The sequence below is a fragment of the Aulonocara sp. 'chitande type north' Nkhata Bay genome, linkage group LG8, assembly GCF_057382095.1.
Source record: "Aulonocara sp. 'chitande type north' Nkhata Bay isolate Kocher_YH1m ecotype deep benthic linkage group LG8, A_spYH_male_GT1.1, whole genome shotgun sequence".
Classification (NCBI taxonomy): Eukaryota; Metazoa; Chordata; class Actinopteri; order Cichliformes; family Cichlidae; genus Aulonocara; species Aulonocara sp. 'chitande type north' Nkhata Bay.
Window position 1 is genome coordinate 11,328,879 of NC_141351.1, and position 23,142 is coordinate 11,352,020.

At 40.9% G+C, this 23,142-nt stretch overlaps 2 protein-coding genes and 1 long non-coding RNA gene across 4 annotated transcripts in view; 1 reads left to right on the plus strand and 2 right to left on the minus strand.

Moving 5' to 3' along the window:
- The window catches only part of LOC147323264 (uncharacterized), a 9,521-nt gene extending 9,350 nt beyond the window's left edge, over window positions 1-171 (minus strand). Inside the window, exon 1 of the long non-coding RNA XR_015130733.1 lies at window positions 81-171. This is a non-coding gene — a long non-coding RNA (uncharacterized LOC147323264). The remainder of the gene's footprint in view (window positions 1-80) is intronic.
- The window catches only part of LOC147323265 (eukaryotic translation initiation factor 3 subunit C-like), a 17,768-nt gene extending 1,228 nt beyond the window's left edge, over window positions 1-16,540 (plus strand). Inside the window, exons 2-23 of one of the 2 annotated variants that reach the window (XM_086303523.1) lie at window positions 3,038-3,155; window positions 3,247-3,312; window positions 3,410-3,599; window positions 3,692-3,817; window positions 4,048-4,102; window positions 4,686-4,795; window positions 4,905-5,047; window positions 5,208-5,361; window positions 5,646-5,749; window positions 8,202-8,343; window positions 8,540-8,665; window positions 8,823-8,916; window positions 9,116-9,303; window positions 9,443-9,667; window positions 9,774-9,965; window positions 10,360-10,531; window positions 10,612-10,771; window positions 12,121-12,186; window positions 15,334-15,421; window positions 15,563-15,728; window positions 15,860-15,901; window positions 16,149-16,540. In XM_086303523.1, the coding sequence (XP_086159649.1) occupies window positions 3,058-3,155; window positions 3,247-3,312; window positions 3,410-3,599; window positions 3,692-3,817; window positions 4,048-4,102; window positions 4,686-4,795; window positions 4,905-5,047; window positions 5,208-5,361; window positions 5,646-5,749; window positions 8,202-8,343; window positions 8,540-8,665; window positions 8,823-8,916; window positions 9,116-9,303; window positions 9,443-9,667; window positions 9,774-9,965; window positions 10,360-10,531; window positions 10,612-10,771; window positions 12,121-12,186; window positions 15,334-15,421; window positions 15,563-15,728; window positions 15,860-15,901; window positions 16,149-16,225 (2,784 nt within the window). In that variant the 5' untranslated portion in view covers window positions 3,038-3,057 and the 3' untranslated portion in view covers window positions 16,226-16,540. Of the gene's footprint in view, window positions 1-3,037; window positions 3,156-3,246; window positions 3,313-3,409; window positions 3,600-3,691; window positions 3,818-4,047; window positions 4,103-4,685; window positions 4,796-4,904; window positions 5,048-5,207; window positions 5,362-5,645; window positions 5,750-8,201; window positions 8,344-8,539; window positions 8,666-8,822; window positions 8,917-9,115; window positions 9,304-9,442; window positions 9,668-9,773; window positions 9,966-10,359; window positions 10,532-10,611; window positions 10,772-10,868; window positions 12,096-12,120; window positions 12,187-15,333; window positions 15,422-15,562; window positions 15,729-15,859; window positions 15,902-16,148 lie in introns of those variants that run through there. The other variant, XM_086303525.1, reaches the window with a different exon arrangement.
- Window positions 16,541-16,652: 112 nt separating this feature from the next.
- Window positions 16,653-22,099, minus strand: prodh2 (proline dehydrogenase 2). Its single transcript, XM_086303526.1, has 11 exons — window positions 21,982-22,099; window positions 21,482-21,847; window positions 21,198-21,388; window positions 20,115-20,241; window positions 19,710-19,781; window positions 19,537-19,617; window positions 18,868-19,011; window positions 18,568-18,734; window positions 18,360-18,470; window positions 17,725-17,813; window positions 16,653-17,536 (listed from the first exon to the last, which is right to left on the minus strand). The coding sequence occupies exons 2-11, from the start codon at window positions 21,707-21,709 to the stop codon at window positions 17,355-17,357; spliced, it is 1,392 nt and encodes a 463-aa protein (XP_086159652.1). The 5' UTR covers window positions 21,710-21,847; window positions 21,982-22,099; the 3' UTR covers window positions 16,653-17,354.
- Between the last annotated feature and the right edge of the window lie 1,043 nt (window positions 22,100-23,142).

The window sequence follows — 23,142 nt, forward strand, 5'->3', positions numbered from 1 at the left end:
CGGGCCAGAGTTTGACACCTATGCTCTATATGGAGCCAGAAATTTTTATTTATGTGTTTGAGTATATTGAATGGATTTACCATTTTCAAATGTGGAGTTGCATAGTAGACCAGTGTTTCCCAACTGGTGTGCCGTGGAAGATCGTCTGGTTCCACCTGATTAGTACCTGGGTCAACACACCTGAATCAAATGATTAGTCCATTAATAGGGCTCTGGAGAATTTAAAGACATGTTGAGGAGGTAATTTAGCTATTTAAATCAGCTGTGTTGGATCAATGACACATCTAAAACCTGCAGGACATCGGCCCTATGTTTTAAAAGAAAAAGTAGTCAGTCTGACCTGGGTCTTGGAGAAAATCCCAACCCGGATGAAGGCCCTAGCATGAGTAGTGGTAGAAGAAAGCAAAAAAAATGTATACTGGGGACTAGGGCTGTTTGATACAATGATATATATCGGATGACGATATAAAAACTTCTATCGTTTCATTTTACGCTATCGTTTGTTTCGTGGTGTCGCAAAATGAACTGTTTACGGCAATATTTTTTTCATCGTTTTGATGGTCACTGTAGTGGCTATATTAATTTATTAAAGTTCTATCTTTCTCATATATTTAATATAACCATACTATGGATGGACAAGCGCCTGTTTTTATGCCTTGTCGTTAGCAACAACGACGGTAAAACCATTGCGTCTGCTGGTTTAGTTCCACATAAACCTTTCACAATAAAGCTAAAGATCCATTTGAGACTTTTGAAAATAAACTGAATCACGTGAAAAGGTTTGGAGAGCATTTACGGATGAGAAGCCAAAAAGAGCAGTTCAGGTGCTAAAGAATAAACCTTAGAGTTAAACATTAGATTAGGCTTTTATCCGCAGAACGCTGTGTAATAAATACTCACAAAGAAAACAGCGGCCGTTACAACTTATGTCTAAAAATGTATAGTTTCATGCATTAGTTAAAACACTCCACTCCAGGTACACGACGCCCAGCTAGAAACACTTCACGTGAGTCGAGCTGCCCGAGATTCACAGAATTTACGGAAAATGTTAAGTTTTTGTGATTTATATAATTATCGGGACGTCTTATATTGGGATAAGAGATTTTGGTCATATCACACAGGGGACAAACACTATACCTGGCGCGTGGGGGAAAATTACCAATGTGCTTTTTGTGACACTTTTGTGTGGTACCGTGTGATTTTCTTTTTTCTAATGTGAAATATGTGCCAAGGTTGGGAAACCCTGTAGCAGATTATGTGTGGTTCAAGTTTAATGAACAAAAGATCCCTGATCACTAATAAGAATGGACACAAATCCCTTTCAGGATGCATAAGGAAGGGAATACAGTCTTTTTCTTCTTTCTTTTTTTAATCTCCCAAACTACAGTGTGGTGACCCCCTTTGTGATTAAGGGACTTAAAGCATCAGCTTCTTCTTTTTTTTTTTTTTTTTTTTTAAATAGATGCACATAGAGCAGGGTGATATGGCCAAAAATTTATATCACGATATATATTTGAAAATTTGCGATAACGACATAACTGACTGTATAATTTCTGGGAGACAAAATACAACTCCACAACTTTACTAGCGCAAAAAAAAACCCCATCCATTTATTTTCACTTAAACAAGCAGCTGTTTTTTTATGTGCATTAAAGCTATATACAAATTTAACAGTGCAAATGCAAATTCCTTGCTGAAAGTTTAACCAAAAGGCATTTCCAGTAGAAATGGGCTGACATATCCTGAGCATAACCATGTATAATAACCACTGAAGTTAAAAAGAGGTGCTTTGCAACATTATACTGCAGTGTGCCAAATAAAAAAGTAAAATATGTATTTTTCAGACTATAAGGTGCACAGGATTATAAGGCACATTAAAGCGAAACAAAGCAGTCAGATAAATCAAACTTTATTAAACTCATTCTTCTTGCTTCCTCCACTTCTGTACCATTGATTCATTAATGCTGTATTCTATCACAGCTACTCTATTCCCATGTTGCTGCAGTATATTAATGACTAACCTCGTATTGTGGATGGATTATCTCAGTTGTTCTCCTGACTGAAGTTTGGTCCGTTTACAGCATCCTGCCATTCGATAGCAGATGTCTCTAACCATCAGGAACCTTCACGTTAACTTTTATCGAGTGGAAAAGTGTTAGAGTTCATCCTCCAGCTTCACTGTTTATGTTATGCTAACATAGCATAGCATACTGCCTAGCCCAACTTCAGTAACCCTACAAACGTCACTGCTGTTTAGTTTCCTGTCTTCATTTATGTTGGAAGTGATAGCAGAGCTGTACGTTTGAATTTTTTCAGAAATCTCTCAGTCAGAACATGCAATATCATGCTTAGGTAACTAGCAAAACTAGCAAGCTAACTTCCCATAACTTACTGCTAACTTCTAACGCCGTTAAATGTAATAAATTCTGTTTTCATGGATGCCTGGAAGTTAAACTTCATAATTACACCTGGTAAAGCAGCAATGCTGATCGTTTTATTAAAGTTGAAAGAATTTAGACAGTTTTTAACTCTCAGTGATGCTGGACCTGAAGTCCACGGAGTTTAGGACCCAGATTACTCCCAGATTTACGAGCACCTTAGTCTGACAAATACGGGAATAACAACGGCCCACTTGCATGTTCTACAAAAAAAAATGTTCTTTGTGTGTATCTGTCAGACAAACACCAAACCAGTTCCACATCACTGAAGCTGCACCATTTTCACAAACCAATTCTGGTTCATCCGTTTCACCCAACAATCCACTTTCCCCCTAATCATTCTCTGTTGCCGCCGTGCTTTTTTGGCCATGTCTGTATGAAAACAAAGGCACTGCGCATGCGCGTTTTACCCATATTCTATTGTGATATTTCATTTTCTTATCGTTGCCTAACATTGTACCGGTATTATCGTGAACGGTATAATATGGCCCAGCCCTAGATGCACAGTGATTATCTTTGTCAGCTGAATGTGTGCTGATAGAACATATGTAGACTCTGGAGCTGCATCTTTGTAATACCACTCATTACTTTCTGTACAGATTGGCAGCATCCTTCAGCAATGTCTCGATTTTTTGCCACTGGGTCTGACAGTGAGTCAGAGGAGTCCTCATCTGCCGATGAGATCACCCCTAAGGCACCCGGAGCCACTTTCAAGCAGTAAGTGAAACTTGGAATAAATCTCATCACAAACTCATCACATACATTGTTCTTCCTGTAAAGATCTGACTTGTGCACTTGGTTTTCACAGGTCGCTGCTTCTTAGCGACGATGAGGAGGACACAAAAAGAGTGGTGCGCAGCGCCAAAGATAAAAGGTTGGTGTGGTATTTTTAAAAGGTCACAACTTTAAAGTCTATACAAAATTTTGCCCCTTTTTTCTTTCTTTTGACTAAATTTATTCTTGAATCTTAGGTTTGAAGAGTTGACGAACCTCATAAAGACTATCCGCAACGCTATGAAGATTCGAGACATGTCCAAATGTCTGGAGGAGTTTGAGCAGCTTTGTCGAGCCTTCCTTAAAAGCAAGAATATAGTGGATAAAGAGGGTGTTCCTCCCTTCTATATCCGCCTTCTGGCTGACTTGGAGGACTACTTGAACCAGGTTAGTAGCTTGGACAAAAAATTAAACTGCAATTTAATGATTTAATTGTCATTGTGTTTGTCCTAATCAAATACTTAACATTATTTTTACAGCTTTGGGAGGATAAAGAGGGGAAGAAGAAGATGAACAAGAACAATGCAAAAGCTCTCAGCACCCTGCGTCAGAAGATCCGCAAGTACAACAGAGACTTTGAGTCAGAAATAGCAGCATACAAGGAGGTAAAGTCAAAGACTAAATCTTCATGTTTATTTTCTATGCATTGTATGAATCTCTGGGGGGGGGGGGGTGTAAACTTAGGTCTCATCAGATCTGTTCTGTGGTCAAAAGACTGTCAATGTGCTGAGCAGCTTCCTTCTGGTGTTATTTAATCTGGTGTATTAGAATTTATACGAATTTCAGCCTTAAAAAAAGCAGTTATCAGAATGTCTTGTCTCTCTCTCCCTGCTAGAATCCACAGGAGTCTGCAGATGAGGAGGAGGAGGAGAAGGAGCCAGAGGACTCTGGTGAGCTGGTTGTTTATACAGGTTATGTGTAAAGGATTCAACCCGGAAAGCATAGGATTCAATAGGGGCATAGGTGAAATGTGTCTATGTGTAGTGCACGTGTCAAGTCTCATCATGAGTGATCAATCATTCTTGTACATCAACCTGTAGGCTGCCAGTGAAAATGGGCTTATTAAAAAGGACTGTTGAAGGTCCAGCTCCATGATATATTATACATTATACATATATTATACAGAATCTGAAGTTTAACTGCAAAAACTAAGCTGATTTTAAAAGTTTGTTCGGTTGAAACTTTTGACTGTTTTTAATCTACTCAGAAGAAACTCCAGCAGCAGATTAATCAGTTATAACTAATGAAGTTTAGAATGTTTTACGTAAATTATGAAGTTTACTTTGTACATTATTACTTAAAAACTCAGTTTAAGAGTTTTTTGCCCCCTTTCATTACTTCATTCTGTGCTTCAGTCAGTCACATTTTCACGTGCTGTACAAAGATTAGCTGCAAATGATGAGATGATCAATGTGTGTTGGTGCTGAGGGGAAAGGAGCCAGCATCGTCTGATTTGTCTTTTTGGTCCACAAGGCTCGTCCTCTGACAGTGAAGGAGAGGTGTCATCAAAGTCCTTCTTGAAGAAAAAGCCTGAGGCGCCTTCAGAAGCCACCAAGTTTCTAAAGTCTGCCAAGGGATCTGGGGTAAGAGGTCATTTAACTAAACTACAGCAAGAAAAGCGGAAGATCTGGTGGGAAAGACACAATACTTGTACAGTTACTTGAGCTAAGATTTAGAGTTTTTCCCTCTAAGGATGAGTCTTCTTCCTCTGATGAAGATGATGACGATGATGATGATGATGAAGACTGGGGCTCAGACCAGTCAGGCAGCAGCGGTGAAACCTCTGATAAGGAAGAAGGAAAGACCTCATCCATGTCTATGCTCTTCCTCAAGAAGTGAGTTTTTCTCTATTTTGTGTTGCACAAAAAAATGTATGCAAGTTCTAAATACTTCAGAAAACTTTTGAAACACTTTTTAGATTTTAAGTCAAATTTTACCGCAGAGAGAGTCATGTAGAGTGAATGTGTTGTTACCAAACACTGTGTCTGTCCTCAGAGCCCAGGACACTGAAAAGCCTGGAGTCAGGAAGGAGGAGAGGAAGAAGAAGCTCAAACAGAAAGAACGAATTGAGGAGGAGGCTGAGGAGGAAGGAGGCGAGGAGGCCGGGGGAGGCTGGGAGAAGGTTAAGGGAGGAGTACCTCTGGTTAAGGTAAAGAACAGATGGTAATATAAAACTGTTTGGACTTGATGCCGGCCGGACAAGAATAGATGCACCGGTGCTGCTTCTTATTTTAGTTTAGCTTGTTTGTGTTTCAGTGCCGACGTGTTCATTTATAGTAATGACAGTGATAAAATCAACATGCAATTGTCTGGCTAATTTAACAAAATCAATGACTGTAAAAAGAAAAACTTGCCTCTAAGAGTTTATTCAACACGTTGTTTGTATTTTTAATTTTAAGTTTGTTTGTTTTTTCCCCCATTGCGACCATTCAGGAGAAACCCAAAATGTTTGCTAAAGGCACCGAGATCAACACAGCGGTGGTGGTGAAGAAGCTGAATGAGATCCTGCAAGCAAGAGGCAAAAAGGGAACAGACAGGTAGACCAGGGCGATATGGCCAAAAATATTTATCACGATATATATTTGAAAATTTGCGATAACGATATAACCGACGATATAATTGATGCGAGACAAAATACAACTCCACAACATTACTAGCGCAAAAAGACAACCTTCCATTTATTTTCACTTAAATAAGAAGCTGGTTTTTATGTACATTAAAGCTTTATAAAAATGTAACAGTGCAAATGCAAATTCCTTGCTGAAAGTTTAACCAAAAGGCATTTCCAGTAGAAATGGGCTGACATATCCTGAGCATAACCATATATAATATCCACTGAAGTTAAAAAGAGGTGCAGTACGTATTTTTCGGACCATAAGGTGCACGGGATTATAAGGCACATTAAGCGAAACAAAGCAGTCAGATAAATCAAACTTTATTAAACTCATTCTTCTTGCTTCCTCCACTTCTGTACCATTGATTCATTAATGTTGAATTCTCTGGCAGCTGCTCTATTCCCATGTTGTTGCAGTATATTAATAATAATAATAATAATAATGGATTAGATTTATATAGCGCTTTTCAAGGCACCCAAAGCGCTTTACAATACCACTATTCATTCACTCTCACATTCATACACATTAATGACTAACCTCGTATTGTGGATGGATTATCTCAGTTGTTCTCCTGACTGAAGTTTGGTCCGTTTACAGCACCCTGCCATGCGATTGCATTTGTCTCTAACTATCAGGAACTTTAACGTTAACTTTTATAGGTGGAAAAGTGTTAGTGTTCCTCCTCCAGCTTCACTGTTTATGTTATGCTAACATAGCTGTGTCGCTAGCGATTACGTAGCACATCATTATATACCAGCTAGCCCAACTTCAGTAACCCTACAAACGTCACTGCTGTTTAGTTTCCTGTCTTCATTTATGTTGGAAGTGATAGCAGAGCTGTACGTTTGAATTTTTTCAGAAATCTCTCAGTCAGAACATGCTATATCATGCTTAGGTAACTAGCGAAACTAGCGAGCTAACTTCCGCTAGCTTCCTGCTAACTTCTAACTCTGTTAAATGTAATACATTTTGTTTTCATGGATGCCTGGAAGTTAAACTTCATAGTTACACCTGGTAAAGCAGCAATGCTGATCGTTTTATTAAAGATGAAAGAATTTAGACAGTTTTTAACGCTCAGTGATGCTGCAGTGTTCGTTTGAACTGAAGTCCACGGAGTTTAGGACCCAGATTACTCCCAGATTTAAGAGCATCTTAGTCCGACAAATACGACAATAACGACGGCCGCTTGCATGTTCTGCAAAAAAATGTGCTTTGTCGTGTATCTGACGGACAAACACCAAACCAGTTCCACATCACGGAAGTTGCACCATTTTTACAAACCAATTCTGGTTCATCTGTTTCACTCAACAATCGGCCATGTGCGTATGAAAACAAAGGCACTGCGCATGCGCGTTTTACTCATATTCTATCGCGATATTTCATTTTCCTATCGTTGCCTAACATTATACTGGTATTACCGTGAACGGTATAATATGGCCCAGCCCTACAGACAGGTACGACTGCATTTATCACTAAGACTACGTTCACACTGCAGGTCTTAATGCTCAGTTCCGATTTTATGATCAAATCCAATTTTTTTGTCTGCTCGTTCACACTACAAATAAAATGCGACAGCAAACGCACTCTAGTGTGAACGCTCAAAGCGGCCCGCATGCGCAAAAGAAGACGTCACACACAACGCGCTCTGTTTAGACCCAGAGCAAACAGTATTGTTTGACTGATGGCCCTTAATATAAAGACTTCGGACTTCATGTTAACCAATTTTTGCTTTATGTTATTTTGTTATTTACATAATAATGTAGATAACGTAATAGTTATCCTTATTGCTGTTTTAGAGGAGCGGTGCTTCAAAGGATAGTTACAGATTTCTGTCAGAATCTGCAGGTTATACAGTACAAATAAAATGTTAACGTTTCTCCAACGTTGTCTTCCCAGCAGTTTCACCGGATGGCCAGGAAGCGTTCACGATGTCTTCTCCGGTGCTGATAATTGGCGTCTGTCTTGTGTCAGTGACGTAAAAGACGGATTTAATGCGACTTGACCGTTCACACAGCAGTCGCTTTCTGAAACATCGGATATGTATCGGATTCAGTACCACATACGAAAGTGACCCAGATCGGATTTGAAAATATCGGATTTGTGCCGTTCACACTGTCATACCATGATCGGATATGGGTCGCATAGGGTCAAAAAAATCGGATTTGATGCGCTTTCGCCTGCAGTGTGAACGTAGCCTAAAGCTTAAAAATATATATTTAAAAAAAGTTACGTATTCACACGACTGTTGATATCCAGTCAATGTAAAACCAGGCGTGTCATGTGGAAGTATGTCCAGTATATGAATTTCAGAGAAATTCTTCTCCTGAACAAATCCTGACTCCTTTTTTTCTTTTTTCTCCTCCCTCACTGACAGGGCGGCTCAAATTGAGCTATTTCATGCTCTGGCAGCCATCGCTGCAGAGAATAACTTGGGCCAAGGTATCCTGGTCAAGATCAAGTTCAACATTATTGCCTCCTTGTACGACTACAACCCCAACCTGGCAGCCTTCATGAAAGTGAGTGACACTGCTTTTAATTCTTACAGTATCAACAAAACCAAAAGGGTTCCTGTGATTTACTGTAGTGTTTCATGTTACATGAAATATCTTAAAATTGCAAGTCATCACAAAAATTATTTGTGCTGTTTAACATTTTGGATTGAAAAGAATGAGTTCCTGAGTTATGGTTCTTCTGGCTTGTCTCCTTTTTTAGCCTGACATGTGGAAAAAGTGTCTGGATTGTATAGATGAGCTGCTGGACATTCTCTTTGAGCACAACAACATCTTCATTGGAGAGAACATCGCAGAGGACAGCGAGAATCTGGCCGTCTCCGATCAGGTGATCCCACTCATCCACCCCAAGCAATCTGTGGACTTAAAGAAAGAAAGCAGTTTAGACTAATAAAACACTCACATAGCTGTTGAACTGTCTGCATTTGTATCAACTGTCTTGTGAACTATGGGCTGGTATTCATTTCTTTGTGTGTATTTGTTAGCCTTTCAGGGTGCGCGGATGCATCTTAACCCTGGTAGAAAGGATGGATGAAGAATTTACAAAGATCATGCAGAACACTGATCCCCACTCTCAGGGTGAGTGGTGCCAAAACCTGAGTGACGATTATTAACTGCTGTGAGGGTGAATGTGTTAGGACTGTAAATGTGGATTAACGGGTTGCAATCTAAAATGTGGGATTTACATCACCCTTGAAATTTGTATTGCTGTATTTGCTGCTCACATGGATGTATTTTGCTTATTCTTTCCTCTCTTTTTTTTTAAATCTTCCTTCAGAATACGTTGACAATCTCAAAGATGAGGGCAGGGTTTGTGGCATCGTTGACCGGCTGCTCACCTACATGGAGAACAAAGGCTCCACAGAAGAAATTTGCCGTGTCTACCTGCGCAGAATCATGCACACCTACTACAAGTTTGACTACAAAGCTCACAGACGCAGCCTGGGCCTGCAGGGAGAGACCAAGGTGAGAGACGGCACTGTGCAGAATCAGAACTTTCTTTTCTTGACAAACATCTGCATCATGATGCTATTTTTATGATGTTTAATGAAATGTTATGCATAAGGTGTAAAATGGTGTGCTGAAGTGATTTTCTGTTGTGTAGTCCGAGCAGGACCAGGAGGAGAGCGAGGGAGAGGACAGCGCTGTGATCATGGACCGCCTCTGCAAGTTCATCTACGCCAAGGATCGCACCGACCGTATCCGTACCTGTGCTATCCTCTGCCACATATATCACCATGCTCTGCACTCACGCTGGTACCAGGCACGTGACCTGATGCTGATGAGTCACCTGCAGGACAACATCCAACACGCTGACCCACCTGTACAGGTAGGCACTCGTAATCATTATTTCTTCATATGAACGTGTTCTGACTCTAACTATTAGTTGTATATACAGATCGCCTGTTTTAACCGTTTTCCCCTCCTCCTACCAGATCCTGTACAACAGAACAATGGTCCAACTTGGCATTTGTGCATTTAGGCAGGGCATGATTAAAGATGCCCACAATGCACTGCTGGACATTCAGTCCTCTGGCCGTGCCAAGGAGCTGCTGGGTCAAGGTCTGCTCATGAGGAACATGCAGGAGAGGAATGCAGAGCAGGAGAAGATTGAAAAGCGAAGACAAGTAAGTGCTGTCTGACCAGAGCAGTTAACTCTAACTAACATGTTGGTTTCTCTGTCAGTGTTGACCTGCTTGTAACCTGGATTTACTCTGTGAGTGAGTGAATTTTTGGGCCCCTCTCTCACAGCTGCAGGACAGATTTCCAGAAGATTTCATACAATTGTTCATGTGCACTTGGTGACTAGTTACTTTTTTGTTTTTTCCCTAAATGGGCCTTGACCTCACATTAATGTGCCAACTATTCCATGGTGTCTCCAGCTGCCTGTGTCCACAATAGTGTGAAATCAAGGCTGTAATGAAACGACAAATGTTTGGGTCTTTATTTTTAAAACACTGATGTGTCAGACATCCATTAGATGATACACACATGCATCGTGACGTTTATCCTCCCTAATAGGTGCCGTTCCACATGCACATCAACCTGGAGCTGCTGGAGTGTGTGTACCTGGTGTCAGCCATGCTGCTGGAAATACCCTACATGGCCGCCCATGAGTTTGATGCCCGCCGCCGGATGATCAGCAAGCAGTTCCACCACCAGCTCAGGGTCGGGGAGAGACAGCCCCTGCTAGGTACGAAACGCATCACGAGAGCTCGTTGTAGCAGGAAGTTTCATCCACAGAGGATAACCACAGCTTTATTTGTCCTCCAGGACCCCCAGAGAGCATGAGGGAGCACGTGGTGGCAGCCAGCAAAGCCATGAAGATGGGAGACTGGCGTACCTGCCACTCTTTCATCATCAATGAGAAGATGAACAGTAAGGTTTGGGACCTGTTCCCCGAGGCACAGAGAGTACGCGAGATGCTCGTCAGGTTAGCATACACTGCCCCTGTTCATCACTTGGTTCATTCACCAGTGTGATAATCCCACTTAGACGTCCTTATGTTTTGTTTTTTGTTTTTTTAATAGAGATTGACAGACCACGTGACTTTCGCGCATTGCATGCCGGTAACTCGTGGCAAAACAATCCAAGTACCTGCATCAAATGCAAGCATTTGCAGCACCGCAAAACGTTCATTCTTCGGTTCCAATAAATTCTTGCTTTTTCTTTGCCCCACAAAAAGGTATGTACAAAACGAAGGAGAACAATGCCGGTCCGTACAAAGACAGACTTAATGAAAAGTCAAAGAAAAGATACAAGGAAAAAAATCAAACCAGTGAAAGTGTTAGATCCTTACGAGCACACAGAGGGACAAAATACGTTAGCGTGCTGCCCAACTTCACCACGCTCATATTTATAATTATACGGTTCTTTGAGTGAGTGCATACACTCGTGAAGTTTAGTAACTTCAGGTCACTGCAACAAGCCCAGGTACAGTTTACCGACGGATGGGTGCAGGACCTTGAAATGCACCGTGTAGAAAGTAAAGACCATCATACATATAAGTTTACCAGTCTCACAAATCGTCCTCATAGATACACATTCGTTAACCGTTTATTAATAGGACCTTTGAGCTCAATGGTAATTAATTAGTAGTAGAAATAATTTCTGGTACGCATCACAGAAATGTAGCAGTGACAATAATACTGTATGCTGTAATCGTACTGGGCAATTAGTGATACAAAACAACTGTTTTATCCTGTGAATAAAAGTATATGTTTTTGTCAATGTACCATGGTAATAACAGAAGAGAAACACAATATTGTGTCAGGACAATTCACTATTTATGCACAATAAATAAAGGAGCATAGCGCGACAATTTCTGTTCAGCACCAGACCTTCTTGTAACCTATATCACCAATTATGTTAAGAAAAATGACGCATTAACTACAACAGCAGACTGACCTTTGTGGAAATGCTTGGAGCAGACTAACCTGTGAGCTGGAGTGTTCTGGGACGTTATATTTTGTCTTTGAATGGCTGCAATCCAGGCCACCCGTTGCCTCTTTGTTACTTCGGAAACAGGACTCGAACAATTTCTCTTCAACGACATAATCCGATAACAACCGATCTCGTTACCCGTCGGCTTCCCGTGGCTGTCATGCGACCGGCTATTGCAGTTAATAATACAACAGCTTCTTGACATTTTTTGTGTTTCTTTTTATCGCTGTGTAACTGATTTCAATTGAAAGCCTGCGTGCGCTAGTACCTCTTGCCACGAGTTCCCAGAATTCTTTGCGGTTTTACCCCTGAGTGACATCACATTTTCAATCTCTATAGGAAAATCCAAGAAGAGTCACTGAGGACCTATCTGTTCACCTACAGCAGTGTATACGACTCCATCAGGTGAGCACAGATGTACAGTGGGGCAAAAAAGTATTTAGTCAGCCACCGATTGTGCAAGTTCCCCCACCTAAAATGATGACAGAGGTCAGTAATTTGCACCAGAGGTACACTTCAACTGTGAGAGACAGAATGTGAAAAAAAAATCCATGAATCCACATGGTAGGATTTGTAAAGAATTTATTCGTAAATCAGGGTGGAAAATAAGTATTTGGTCAATAACAAAAATACAACTCAATACTTTGTAACATAACCTTTGTTGGCAATAACAGAGGTCAAACGTTTACTATAGGTCTTTACCAGGTTTGCACACACAGTAGCTGGTATTTTGGCCCATTCCTCCATGCAGATCTTCTCGAGAGCAGTGATGTTTTGGGGCTGTCGCCGAGCAACACGGACTTTCAACTCCCGCCACAGATTTTCTATGGGGTTGAGGTCTGGAGACTGGCTAGGCCACTCCAGGACTTTCAAATGCTTCTTACGGAGCCACTCCTTTGTTGCCCGGGCGGTGTGTTTTGGATCATTGTCATGTTGGAAGACCCAGCCTCGTTTCATCTTCAAAGTTCTCACTGATGGAAGGAGGTTTTGGCTCAAAATCTCACGATACATGGCCCCATTCATTCTGTCCTTAACACGGATCAGTCGTCCTGTCCCCTTGGCAGAAAAACAGCCCCATAGCATGATGTTTCCACCCCCATGCTTCACAGTAGGTATGGTGTTCTTGGGATGCAACTAGAGCTGGGCGATAGAACGATAACGATATGTATCGCGATATAACTTTTACTCGATAGAGAAATTAAGCTATCGCGATAGACCTCGCCGCTCTTGTCCTCAAAAAAAAAAAAAAAAAAAAGGTCAGCCAATCCAAATTAAGTAGCGCAGAGCCGAACCAATCACAGCCGCAGCGTCACGTCGGGTGACTTGTTACGTACAGCACAAGTGCCAAGCCGCACGTGTGTTTGTTTGGGAAGCAGCCAGCGGGTAATGGAGCCAGCGCGTAATGGAGGAAATGAGTGTGCCGACTAGAAAAATCAACCGAGCGTGACCGAAGAGAAAACAGATGATGGTTCCAATGCCGGAGAGATTGTCAAACGGAAGAGCCATAGAAGTTCCGTAGTGTGAAGGTATTTCGGCTATTTCAAGTCTGACAAAAAACAGAGTAGCGTGCACTGTAAATTGTGCCGAAAGCAAGTCTGGAAATACAATAAACTGGTGCATGCGTCACACTGTGCGCCACGTTATTGTTTCGGTGAAATGAATTTCTACAATACTGTTACTGTTAATTCTACTCTCTGCAGTGTTTAAATGCTTACATATACACAAAGTTACTGTCCCTCCACACATACGACTCGGTTCTGCTTCTATGCCCCAGCTTTGTTTACTTTTTCCCACCGAGGCTTCTAGACTTCTGATTGGCCAACATTTCGGCACGGTTAGGAATCTAGCGCCACCTGCTGCTTTGGCATGTTCATAGCAGCGTTTTCCTTCATTTCTGCCTTTATTTGTGGACGGGATTATTTTTTAAAACGAAAACGGAAAATCTCCGTTTTCAAAAATACCCGTGTACGTGTGGACGTAGCCTCAGTCTCTGACTGGAAGCGCTAATTCGTCATTCGGCTTTTGTCAGACTAAAGTAACTGTTAAAACTGTTTGAAAAGCTCAGCTATACAACAAGGAGAGATTGAGAATTTCCTTTTAGTTCTCAGTTTATTTGATATTGACAAAAGTTTTGTCTGTTCTTCTGTAAAACAAACTAAGATTTATTTTTAGAATTAATATTTTGTTTCTACCGGTAAGTGGAATTGACAATTTAGTCTGTTTTGTTTGTTCTATTTTGAAACTTAAACGCTTTAGCGGCTGCCTTTTGTGTAGTTTGCAATATTTGCCTTTATTTATCTGAAAAAGTCTCATGTTCCTTAAGTACATCTACCCTGTTGAACTTATTATGGGAAATAAATATTTAAATAAAAACAAGCTGCTGATTATTTCACATTTTACATGTGAGCAACGGCACATTTAAATCTTACAAATATAGTTATTTGGCTTATATCGTGATAGATATCGTTATCGCCTGAAATGAAAAAAACATATCGTGATATGAAAAAATCTCATATCGCCCAGCTCTAGATGCAACTCGGTATTCTTCTTCCTCCAAACACGACGAGTTGAGTTTATACCAAAAAGATATACTTTGGTTTCATCTGACCACATGACATTCTCCCAATCCTCTGCTGTATCATCCATGTGCTCTCTGGCAAACTTCAGACGGGCCTGGACATGCACTGGCTTCAGCAGCGGAACACGTCTGGCACTGCGGGATTTGATTCCCTGCCGTTGTAGTGTGTTACTGATGGTGACCTTTGTGACTTTGGTCCCAGCTCTCTGCAGGTCATTCACCAGGTCCCCCCGTGTGGTTCTGGGATCTTTGCTCACCGTTCTCATGATCATTTTGAGCCCACGGGATGAGATCTTGCGTGGAGCCCCAGATCGAGGGAGATTATCAGTGGTCTTGTATGTCTTCCATTTTCTGATGATTGCTCCCACAGTTGATTTTTTCACACCAAGCTGCTTGCCTATTGTAGATTCACTCTTCTCAGTCTGGTGCAGGTCTACAATACTTTTCCTGGTGTCCTTCGAAAGCTCTTTGGTCTTGGCCATGGCGGAGTTTGGAGTCTGACTGTTTGAGGCTGTGGACAGGTGTCTTTTATACAGATGATGAGTTCAAACAGGTGCCATTCATACAGGTAACGAGTGGGGGACAGAAAAGCTTCTTACAGAAGACGTTACAGGTCTGTGAGAGCCAGAGATTTTCCTTGTTTGAGGTGACCAAATACTTATTTTCCACCCTAATTTACGAATAAATTCTTTACAAATCCTACCATGTGGATTCATGGATTTTTTTTTTCACATTCTGTCTCTCACAGTTGAAGTGTACCTCTGGTGCAAATTACTGACCTCTGTCATCATTTTAGGTGGGGGAACTTGCACAATCGGTGGCTGACTAAATACTTTTTTGCCCCACTGTATTAGTTTCATCAGTCTTTACTAAACCACAGATTTCTGTAGACCACTGCAGCTTCCCCACAGACCAAAGATGATCGGTCACTGTTCTGCCAAACCTTAATTTTACTACGCTTGTCTGTCCTTCAGCATGGCTACGCTGTCTGAGATGTTTGAATTGGAGATGCCCACAGTCCACAGCATAATCAGCAAGATGATCATCAACGAGGAGCTGATGGTAGGACTCGACGTTTCTGTTCTGTGGACTGAAAATATAGACACAGCAGTCTCATGGGGGCTTTTATATTTGAGTGTTTATATTTGTGATTACTTTTTATCTGCCCTTAATGTGGGTCCCCCTCTTTTCTCTTCAAAATAGGCGTCACTCGACCAGCCCACACAGACGGTAGTGATGCACCGCACTGAGCCAACGTCTCTGCAGAACATGGCTCTGCAGTTGGCAGAGAAACTGGGCAACTTGGTGGAGAACAACGAGCGCGTCTTTGACCTCAAACAGGGCGTCTATGGAGGTTACTTCAACAGGGGTAAGTTCATCTTGTTCTCACAGTACTTTGGGAACTTATTTCTAACCTTTCTGAACCATTTCTTTGTCTACTTTTGTTATCATAGGCTAATCTTGCTATTAGATGATAATGAGCTTTTATTTGTATTACAGATCAGAAAGGTGGCTACCAACAGAAGCAATCCTACCAGAGAGGTATGTTAAATTTCACTGAGGTTGTTTCCTGTTTCATATGTTAATGAGGTTGGGTTATGTTTTCAGCAATAGATGCTATTTTAAATTCGTCCAATTGCAATTGCTAGAAAACATGCAAAGTCCTTCAGTGTAACACCTTTGTGTTTTGATTTGTTTTGAGGTTTGTTTGTTTTTTTCTTCTTTTGTTGTGATTTAATGAATTTGTGTGAACACTAATGAGATGATTGTTGTCTTTGTACAACCGCAGATCAGAAATCTTACCAGCAGAAGCAGTCGGGTTACCAGAGAGGCGGTTACAGGAATCAAAATCAAGGAAATTATTGAGCTTGAAGTTTGTGGATTTCAGTTTTTCCAGTAGAGCTGGTCTTCATTTCAAAACAAGATCAACACCCCATGTTTGTGTGCTTGGCTCTTGGCCGTGCTCCCTCAATAAAACTGTTTTGCTGCTACTCCAATGTCTGCTAGTGCTGCTTTGTCTCAGCAACTGCAGAATGTAATATTCCACTTCCAATAAATATGAAGTTTTATTATTTCTAACAGAAATTACTGACGTTACAGTGTGGCAGTACAGTTAAGGGATAAAAATGTGTTATTGACTAATATTTATCAAATAAATAATAAAGTGTGTTTTGGTGCTTGGTTTTTTGTTTTTTAATTCAGCACAAAGACACTAAAGCGTGGAACAAAATTTTTAAAAAATGTGTGGAAAACTGAGTCCTCCCCACACATTCAAAATCATTAACGTCTATGTTTATCAGGGTCGAGGGTTAATTACAAAGTGTTACATCTTTTGTGGCATACATACAAGCCTTAGTGCTTCGGTAATTTTGGGTAAATACAAACCATGGGACAGTCACTGTGTCACTACCACTGACATTTATTACTGATTAGTCGATGCTTCACAGCAACTTGAATCACATTCTGGCGAAGCAGTGGAAAGTTGTTTATTAAATTCCCCAATAATCTTGCAACAGCAGCTTACTCTGTAGAGAAGTTTGAATCCGTTTCTTCGGTCTAGTTTTATAAATCCTCATTTCTGAGCATCATGTTCTTTTGTTTAATTACATTTCATAAGCATTTCATACATTAAAGTACACAAAAGCAATCTTTTGATACCCTGTCCATCAAATACAGTGTTCTCTCATGATCCGATCTTTATTCAGTTCGCCCACACACATTAACATGATAGAATAGCCTTTATTGTCATTGTACAGAGTACAACGAAATTGGAGTGCCACTCCCTTAATCATCATTGTTAATTAAATGTTTTATGCTTAATTCAGTTTACCTTCTGTTGCTAAATAACAGGCCCAGTAGTAGTTTTCAGGAGCTTTCTGGATATTACACCTTCAAGAGATATGAAAGTGTATTAAACAACACTAAGATCTTTTCCACACCACCTCCTGGTTGCAAACGTTAATATGAAACTGCAGAGTTCAGTGTTGGTTGATTGTTAGCTGCCTCCCCTTAAACTCAGCCGGAGTCTCCGATTGAGCTCTTTCCTCAGTAGGTCTCTTTCTTTCCGGATTCCCTGCAACACCGTGCGGTTCTCCTGAGCTCTGCGCACCAGGTAGGGCAGCGTTTCATCCACTGAGCCATAGGGCACTGACTTGTACACTGAGTAACCCTCCTTAGCTGGAAGGGAGAGGAGAGATGGGATGGTGTGATTGTCAGACAAGTCAAAACCATAGCTTCCTTTCTCAACCCACTCAGGCAGTGATTGTGCATAGGTTTATCAGTTTTGGTGATGAAAGCGTGGACAGTCATTTAATAGTTATGTTAAGTGCATCAGTCAAGCTGTGATGTGACGAAAATCAGCTCACCCAGTGTAAGGGAGACGTGGTCACACATGCCCAGCAGCTGACCGAAACACACTGAGCCTCCATCTCTCTCTATCCCCAACTCCTCCATTCTGATGAGCATGTGCACAACATTTATATATATTAAATGGCAGTGATTCCCAACCTTTAGGGGTCATAAATACATTTGAGGGTTGTACCTTTCTCACCAATAAACATCTATAAACCTCTATCACATAAGACCAAAGGAACACCCCTAAGCTTCATTTTATCCTTATTGTATTTGCTCTGCAAGACAGTTGAAAGTATCATAAATTCTGCAAAAAAGTAATTGTTTGTGATTATTTCTTGGATGTAACAATGCTACTTGGAAAAACAATCTTATTGTTGGAAAGCATTTGGTGGTTGAGCAGCAGAGTTGAGTATCTGAGTTAAGCCCGTGAAAAACTTGCCAGATATTGCCTGTCAAAGCTAAACAACAATCCAGTAACATTAACAGTTTGTTGTATTTTTATATTTAAAGTAGTTATGAAAACATTTGCTGATTTGTCAACCTTATCACTCTAGTATGGATTTTACATTGGCTCACCTATAACTGCACTTCCATTATGCATATGTTGCACACATACCACCTCGATTACGTCGTTGTGGATTCTCACCGTTTCACGGCTCGTCTCACTGACTCCTCGTTGTGAGTGGCCACTATGATCCTGTACCGCTCAGGTTCCTGGGATATGACGTCCAGCATCAAATCAAGGCATCCGTTATAACTGTTCAAGAAGACGTGAAATGTATCAAGAGTCGAATCAAGATCAAAAATGATAGTTGACTGTTGCACTCAGGACATTTTCCTTCTGTCTAACCAACCTGTCATTGGTGTCCTCCCAGCTCTGATGGATGGGGTCCTGGTGACCCTCTTTCATCGCTAGTTTTCTCTCTTTGTCCATGTAGGCTCCTCTCACCAGCTTGACACCCAAACAGAAACCCTCATTCTTGGATAGAGACAGCGCATCTAAGAGGAGAGACCTGGAGTCCTGATAACCACAGAATTTAACCACAGACACAAAGAATTATAATTAAAACCATTAACTGTCTCAGTGCAAGTGACATAAAGTGTCTGATATTTGATGATAATATGAGAAGAGAAATAAAGATAAAGATAGTTGCCTTCAGGTAACATTGATATGTGTTCCAGATCCAGGTACCATCTTTGTTAAATTTCTTCATCATTGCCATGGCGACAAGAGAGAGGGCGGGGTTCATGTAGGTGTACTCAGCATCAACCAGGACTCTGACTTTGTTCACACTTGCCTAAAAAAAGTTTTATTCATTTCATTCAAAATTTGCATCTACACTTATTAAATTTGCTTCATGTGTCAAAGTGGGCGTATTGTGCTTCTCTCTGTTTTCTTTAATAAATATTCAATTACAGTCGTGCATGATTTTAAAATAATATAATCCCCAACTATTTTTTGTATACTTGTGCCGAACTGACATCACTTTGAAATGGTCTCCCATTTATAATCACTTCAGGCACAGTCAGAGCTACAGTTTTGGCCCTGACTGAGGAGGTGGAGTTTACAACCAGCAAGTTCTGGTTAAGTCAGGAGAGGGGCAGCCAATCGGAACAAAGTGGGCTTCTAGGCAGAGGGCATTACAGAGACAAGCATTAATAGACCGTCTAAATGCCAATATTTGCATGAATTACATATTTAAAATTGTTTTTATTTGTTAAAACTGTGAATACTCTTGGTAAATCTCAGAATAAAAGTGTGTGAGCATAACAGGTCCCATCTATGGGAGCATTTGTTAAGTGTTCGATTGTCTCTCCCCTACCTCGGCTATCTTGTTGAGTCTCAGTAGGCCAGATCGTAAGTGGGCAGCTTCCTTTTCATCTAAACCGGGGAAGCTGATTCGCTGAAAGAGACGATTTTAGGCAAAACTTCTTTATATGGGAACTGAAAGGTGACACCTAAGAAACTGGATCACTTGTTGAATTGTGGACTCACCTCACCATCCATTGATCTGATGAGGAGATTCAGATCGTATGGCTGTTGCCTGATGATGTTTGTGAGTTTTACCTTTAATACAACACGTACATTTTCAGGAAATAAACAGTGTCAAAACTGAATAAAAACAGGTAAGGCAGATAGGTAGGGGGAGCTGGGTTTGCACATTCAAGAACAACCTGGAACAGCTGTGGATACACCAAACTCTGAAATGTGTGTCCTTATCTTTTTTCCCACACATTTGAAGCCTCTGATGTTAACACCCCAGTTCCCATACATCCAGAATACTCAGAAATGCCTCCACCTACCCACCCACTCAAAAAAAAAAAGTTGAAAGTCTCCTCGAGCATCTGTTCTAAAAAATAATAATATTAAGGACTGGGGACTCTGATTTGGAAGCCTTACACACAGCTCTGGGCTGAGCAGCGCTGTGATCTTCAGCTGCATCATTGGGTCTTTGCTCCAAGCGTTGCTGTGGGACATTCGCACACACTCCAGCATGGTGTCCATGTTGTCGTCGTATCTTTTCTCACTGCAGGCGATAAACCATAAACCGTAACATGAGAACCGCGAAGAGTGGACTTCACACTCAGGTGTAACAGCTGTGCACAGTTGTGTGTGTCGTGGGTTGGAGCTGAGTGTGAGGTCCTTTAACTTTTGTCCTCATACGCTTGAGATGCAGAGGCAGGAGGTGGGCTGGGACCTATACTGCAGACTTCAGACAGTCTACAAGCCACAATTCATAGAAACATACATAAACAAAAAAACGTATGAAATGTCTGAAATTATGTACAAATTAATGCAAACCTGTTGAGAAGAGATTTTAAGAAATTTCAAGATTTCAAGATAAAAATCCATCAATCTACGAGCAGTCTCAGCTTCCACAGAGGAAACACAGCTTCTATCAGACTCTCAGTGTGTATTGGATTCCCGTTGACCAAATTCAGAACATATATGAATATTTGACACTCTTTTCTTTGCCTATTTTTTATCAAAATAAATAAATACCACAAACATTTTATTTTATTTCATGTCTTTAATATTTGATAGGTGCAAGACAAATATTAAAGACATTGTTTGTAGCTGCACAAGTGAGCTATTGAGTTTGTAAGGCTGGCTTTGAGGGGAGCAATCTCTCCCACTCAACTGCTCTTTAAGCAAAAAACATCTGCATCAGATTTTTCTCACATTTGTGATTTGTGATGTGTTTCTTTCATGGTTGTGTGCAGTTAAATGAGTGTTTCTGTCTCTAGCAAAATTAGAAATGTATTTATTTGTTCTTGTATTTCAAAATCACATCATTGTTCAATTAAGTTAAGTTAATAAGTGTCCCAAAAACCTAAACGTCCACATGCATTGATCTAAAGTGTAGTGAAGGCTAAAATCTGCCCAGCAGCTGCGAAACTTCCAAGTACTAGGAACATTGAGTGAAAATTAAAAAGTGTCTTTTGAAGCAGCCTTTCAGCGACTTCTTAGACTCAGTCATACCCGGTGCTTTCTCCGAGGTCCTCCTCGATCGGCACGGCCAGCATGGGTCTCATTCCCTGCAGGCTCATCTTCTGCATGGACTGTGAGATTTCAGCCTCATTTTCTCCAGCCACAAACTGGGCATACACAGTGGGCCTCAGCAGCAAGGAAAACCCCCTTTTCCCCAGGAGCGTGCGTGCCACCGACATCAACTGAAATTAGCAGAAGAGGAAAGTAGTGAATGGATTGAATGCCAGATGTCAATTTGTATATTTTGAAGCTTTTCTGACAAACCGCAGTCTCACCTTTCCACAGTTATTAACCAGCGCTGGGAAGGAGCAGAGGCGGAAAACGCCCAGAGCACGAAGCAGCTCACCCAGACTCTTCACCTTGAAGGCACGGGGGTCCTCAAAGGCCAGAGTGTCTGAGAGCAGTTCATGCTGTTTCACCGCTGCCACCCTGGAGGCCGCAGAACTCAGGAGCCTCAGCGGCAAAATGTGAGGGAGAGAGGGACGTAAATAGGAGCACAGCATGGTCCCGGGAGAAGTGTGCAGTGCGTGACTGATGCAGCTTGTAGATAAAGCTTTTTCTTTTCTTTGTTTCCTCTCAAATGCAGCAGTGTGTTAAATAAAATACAGACTCTCAGTGATCGTCTCAGGAAGAGTTATTCCCTGTTGAAAGAAGAAAGTGTCTGTACAGTTAGTCGGCCTTACTCCAAGAACGGTCAGTCACAATCATGATGAATCAGAAGCAGCGTCTGTTACTATCCATTGCAGTAATAAAACTGTATAAACAAACACCTTACCGTCCATCCTAACAGTGGCACTCGGAAGAGCTAAACAATGAAAAGCCAAAGCTTTGACAGTCCAAGTGTGAGCCGGTAGAATTTATCATATTTGGTTAACTCGCTGGTTAATAAATGACAACTTGGAAATTTGAGTAAACATCAGGTTGACCCTTAGAATGAAATCAAACGAATGGACAAGAAAAGCTCACCTGTGTATAGATATCATGTATAAGATATATAATCATGTTGAATCTAGTCTTTTTGTATTGTAGACTTTTTTGTTTCCTAGAAGTTTTAAAATAGATTTGTCTGAAGAGTCCCATTAATGTGGATCAAATTCAGTCAAATAGTTGATCAAATGAGCTGTGTAGTTTGTGGCCCATGTGATGTTACAGTAATGAACAGGAGAGAAAATTGTACACTTAACAAATGCTGAAAGCTCCATTATATCTAGAGAAGGGTTGAGCTCAAACATCTGTTTCCCCAAAAGCCACGAAAAGCAGCCGAGAGAGGAAATGATTAACTGCTGCCTGCTGACGTCCTCGTCAAGTACCTTTGACTTGTTAGTCTAAAAATCCTGTTAATCCCCCACAATCTCTGCTCTCCCAGCCATAAATGTACTCATAGCTGTCCACAAAATGACTGATGCTGTCTTTGTCTGCACTGTGGCAGAGATCAGTGACAGAGCTTTAACTGCTTCTAATCTTCTAGATCAGGGGTGTCAAACTCATCATCAAAGCTAAAACTTTTGCATAACAAATTATAAGATAGAGTCATTTTCTGAGTAAAACTCAATGGAAAGAAGTAAAATTAAATTCTAAAAGCTTTAAAATATAAACCATCTATTTACAAAATAGTATTTCACATTTGATTGAATGAATGGGGTGGAGCTTATTAGACATTCAATCCTGACCCATGTCTGAATATGGAAAATCAGATGTTTCCTGTTTAGTCTTCCTTGTAATTTGCGTAACAGCAATTAGGAGGTACACTTATGTGAGAAAAATAAAGCTTTCAGTGCAGTTCTGAAGCTGGTTATCGGCAAGTGTGAGCAACTCTGTAAACGCAGAAGGTTTGATAGTTTAGTTCTGGGATATTCAAGTGTGTGTTAACACAATACAATGATACGATTGTTAGTGCCCATCAGTCTGGAAAGTTCATGACAGTACACTCAGCAAA

Bases quoted from the DNA above. Each gene is read 5' to 3' on its own strand.
- prodh2 (XM_086303526.1), bottom strand. From the start codon at position 21,709: ATGCTGTGCTCCTATTTACGTCCCTCTCTCCCTCACATTTTGCCGCTG. The intron at 19,618-19,709 runs GTGAGTCCACAA...CGTCTCTTTCAG, and splicing joins TCAGATCAATGGATGGTGAG to CGAATCAGCTTCCCCGGTTT. The intron at 17,814-18,359 runs GTGAGAATCCAC...CATGCTCATCAG, and splicing joins GTGAGACGAGCCGTGAAACG to AATGGAGGAGTTGGGGATAG.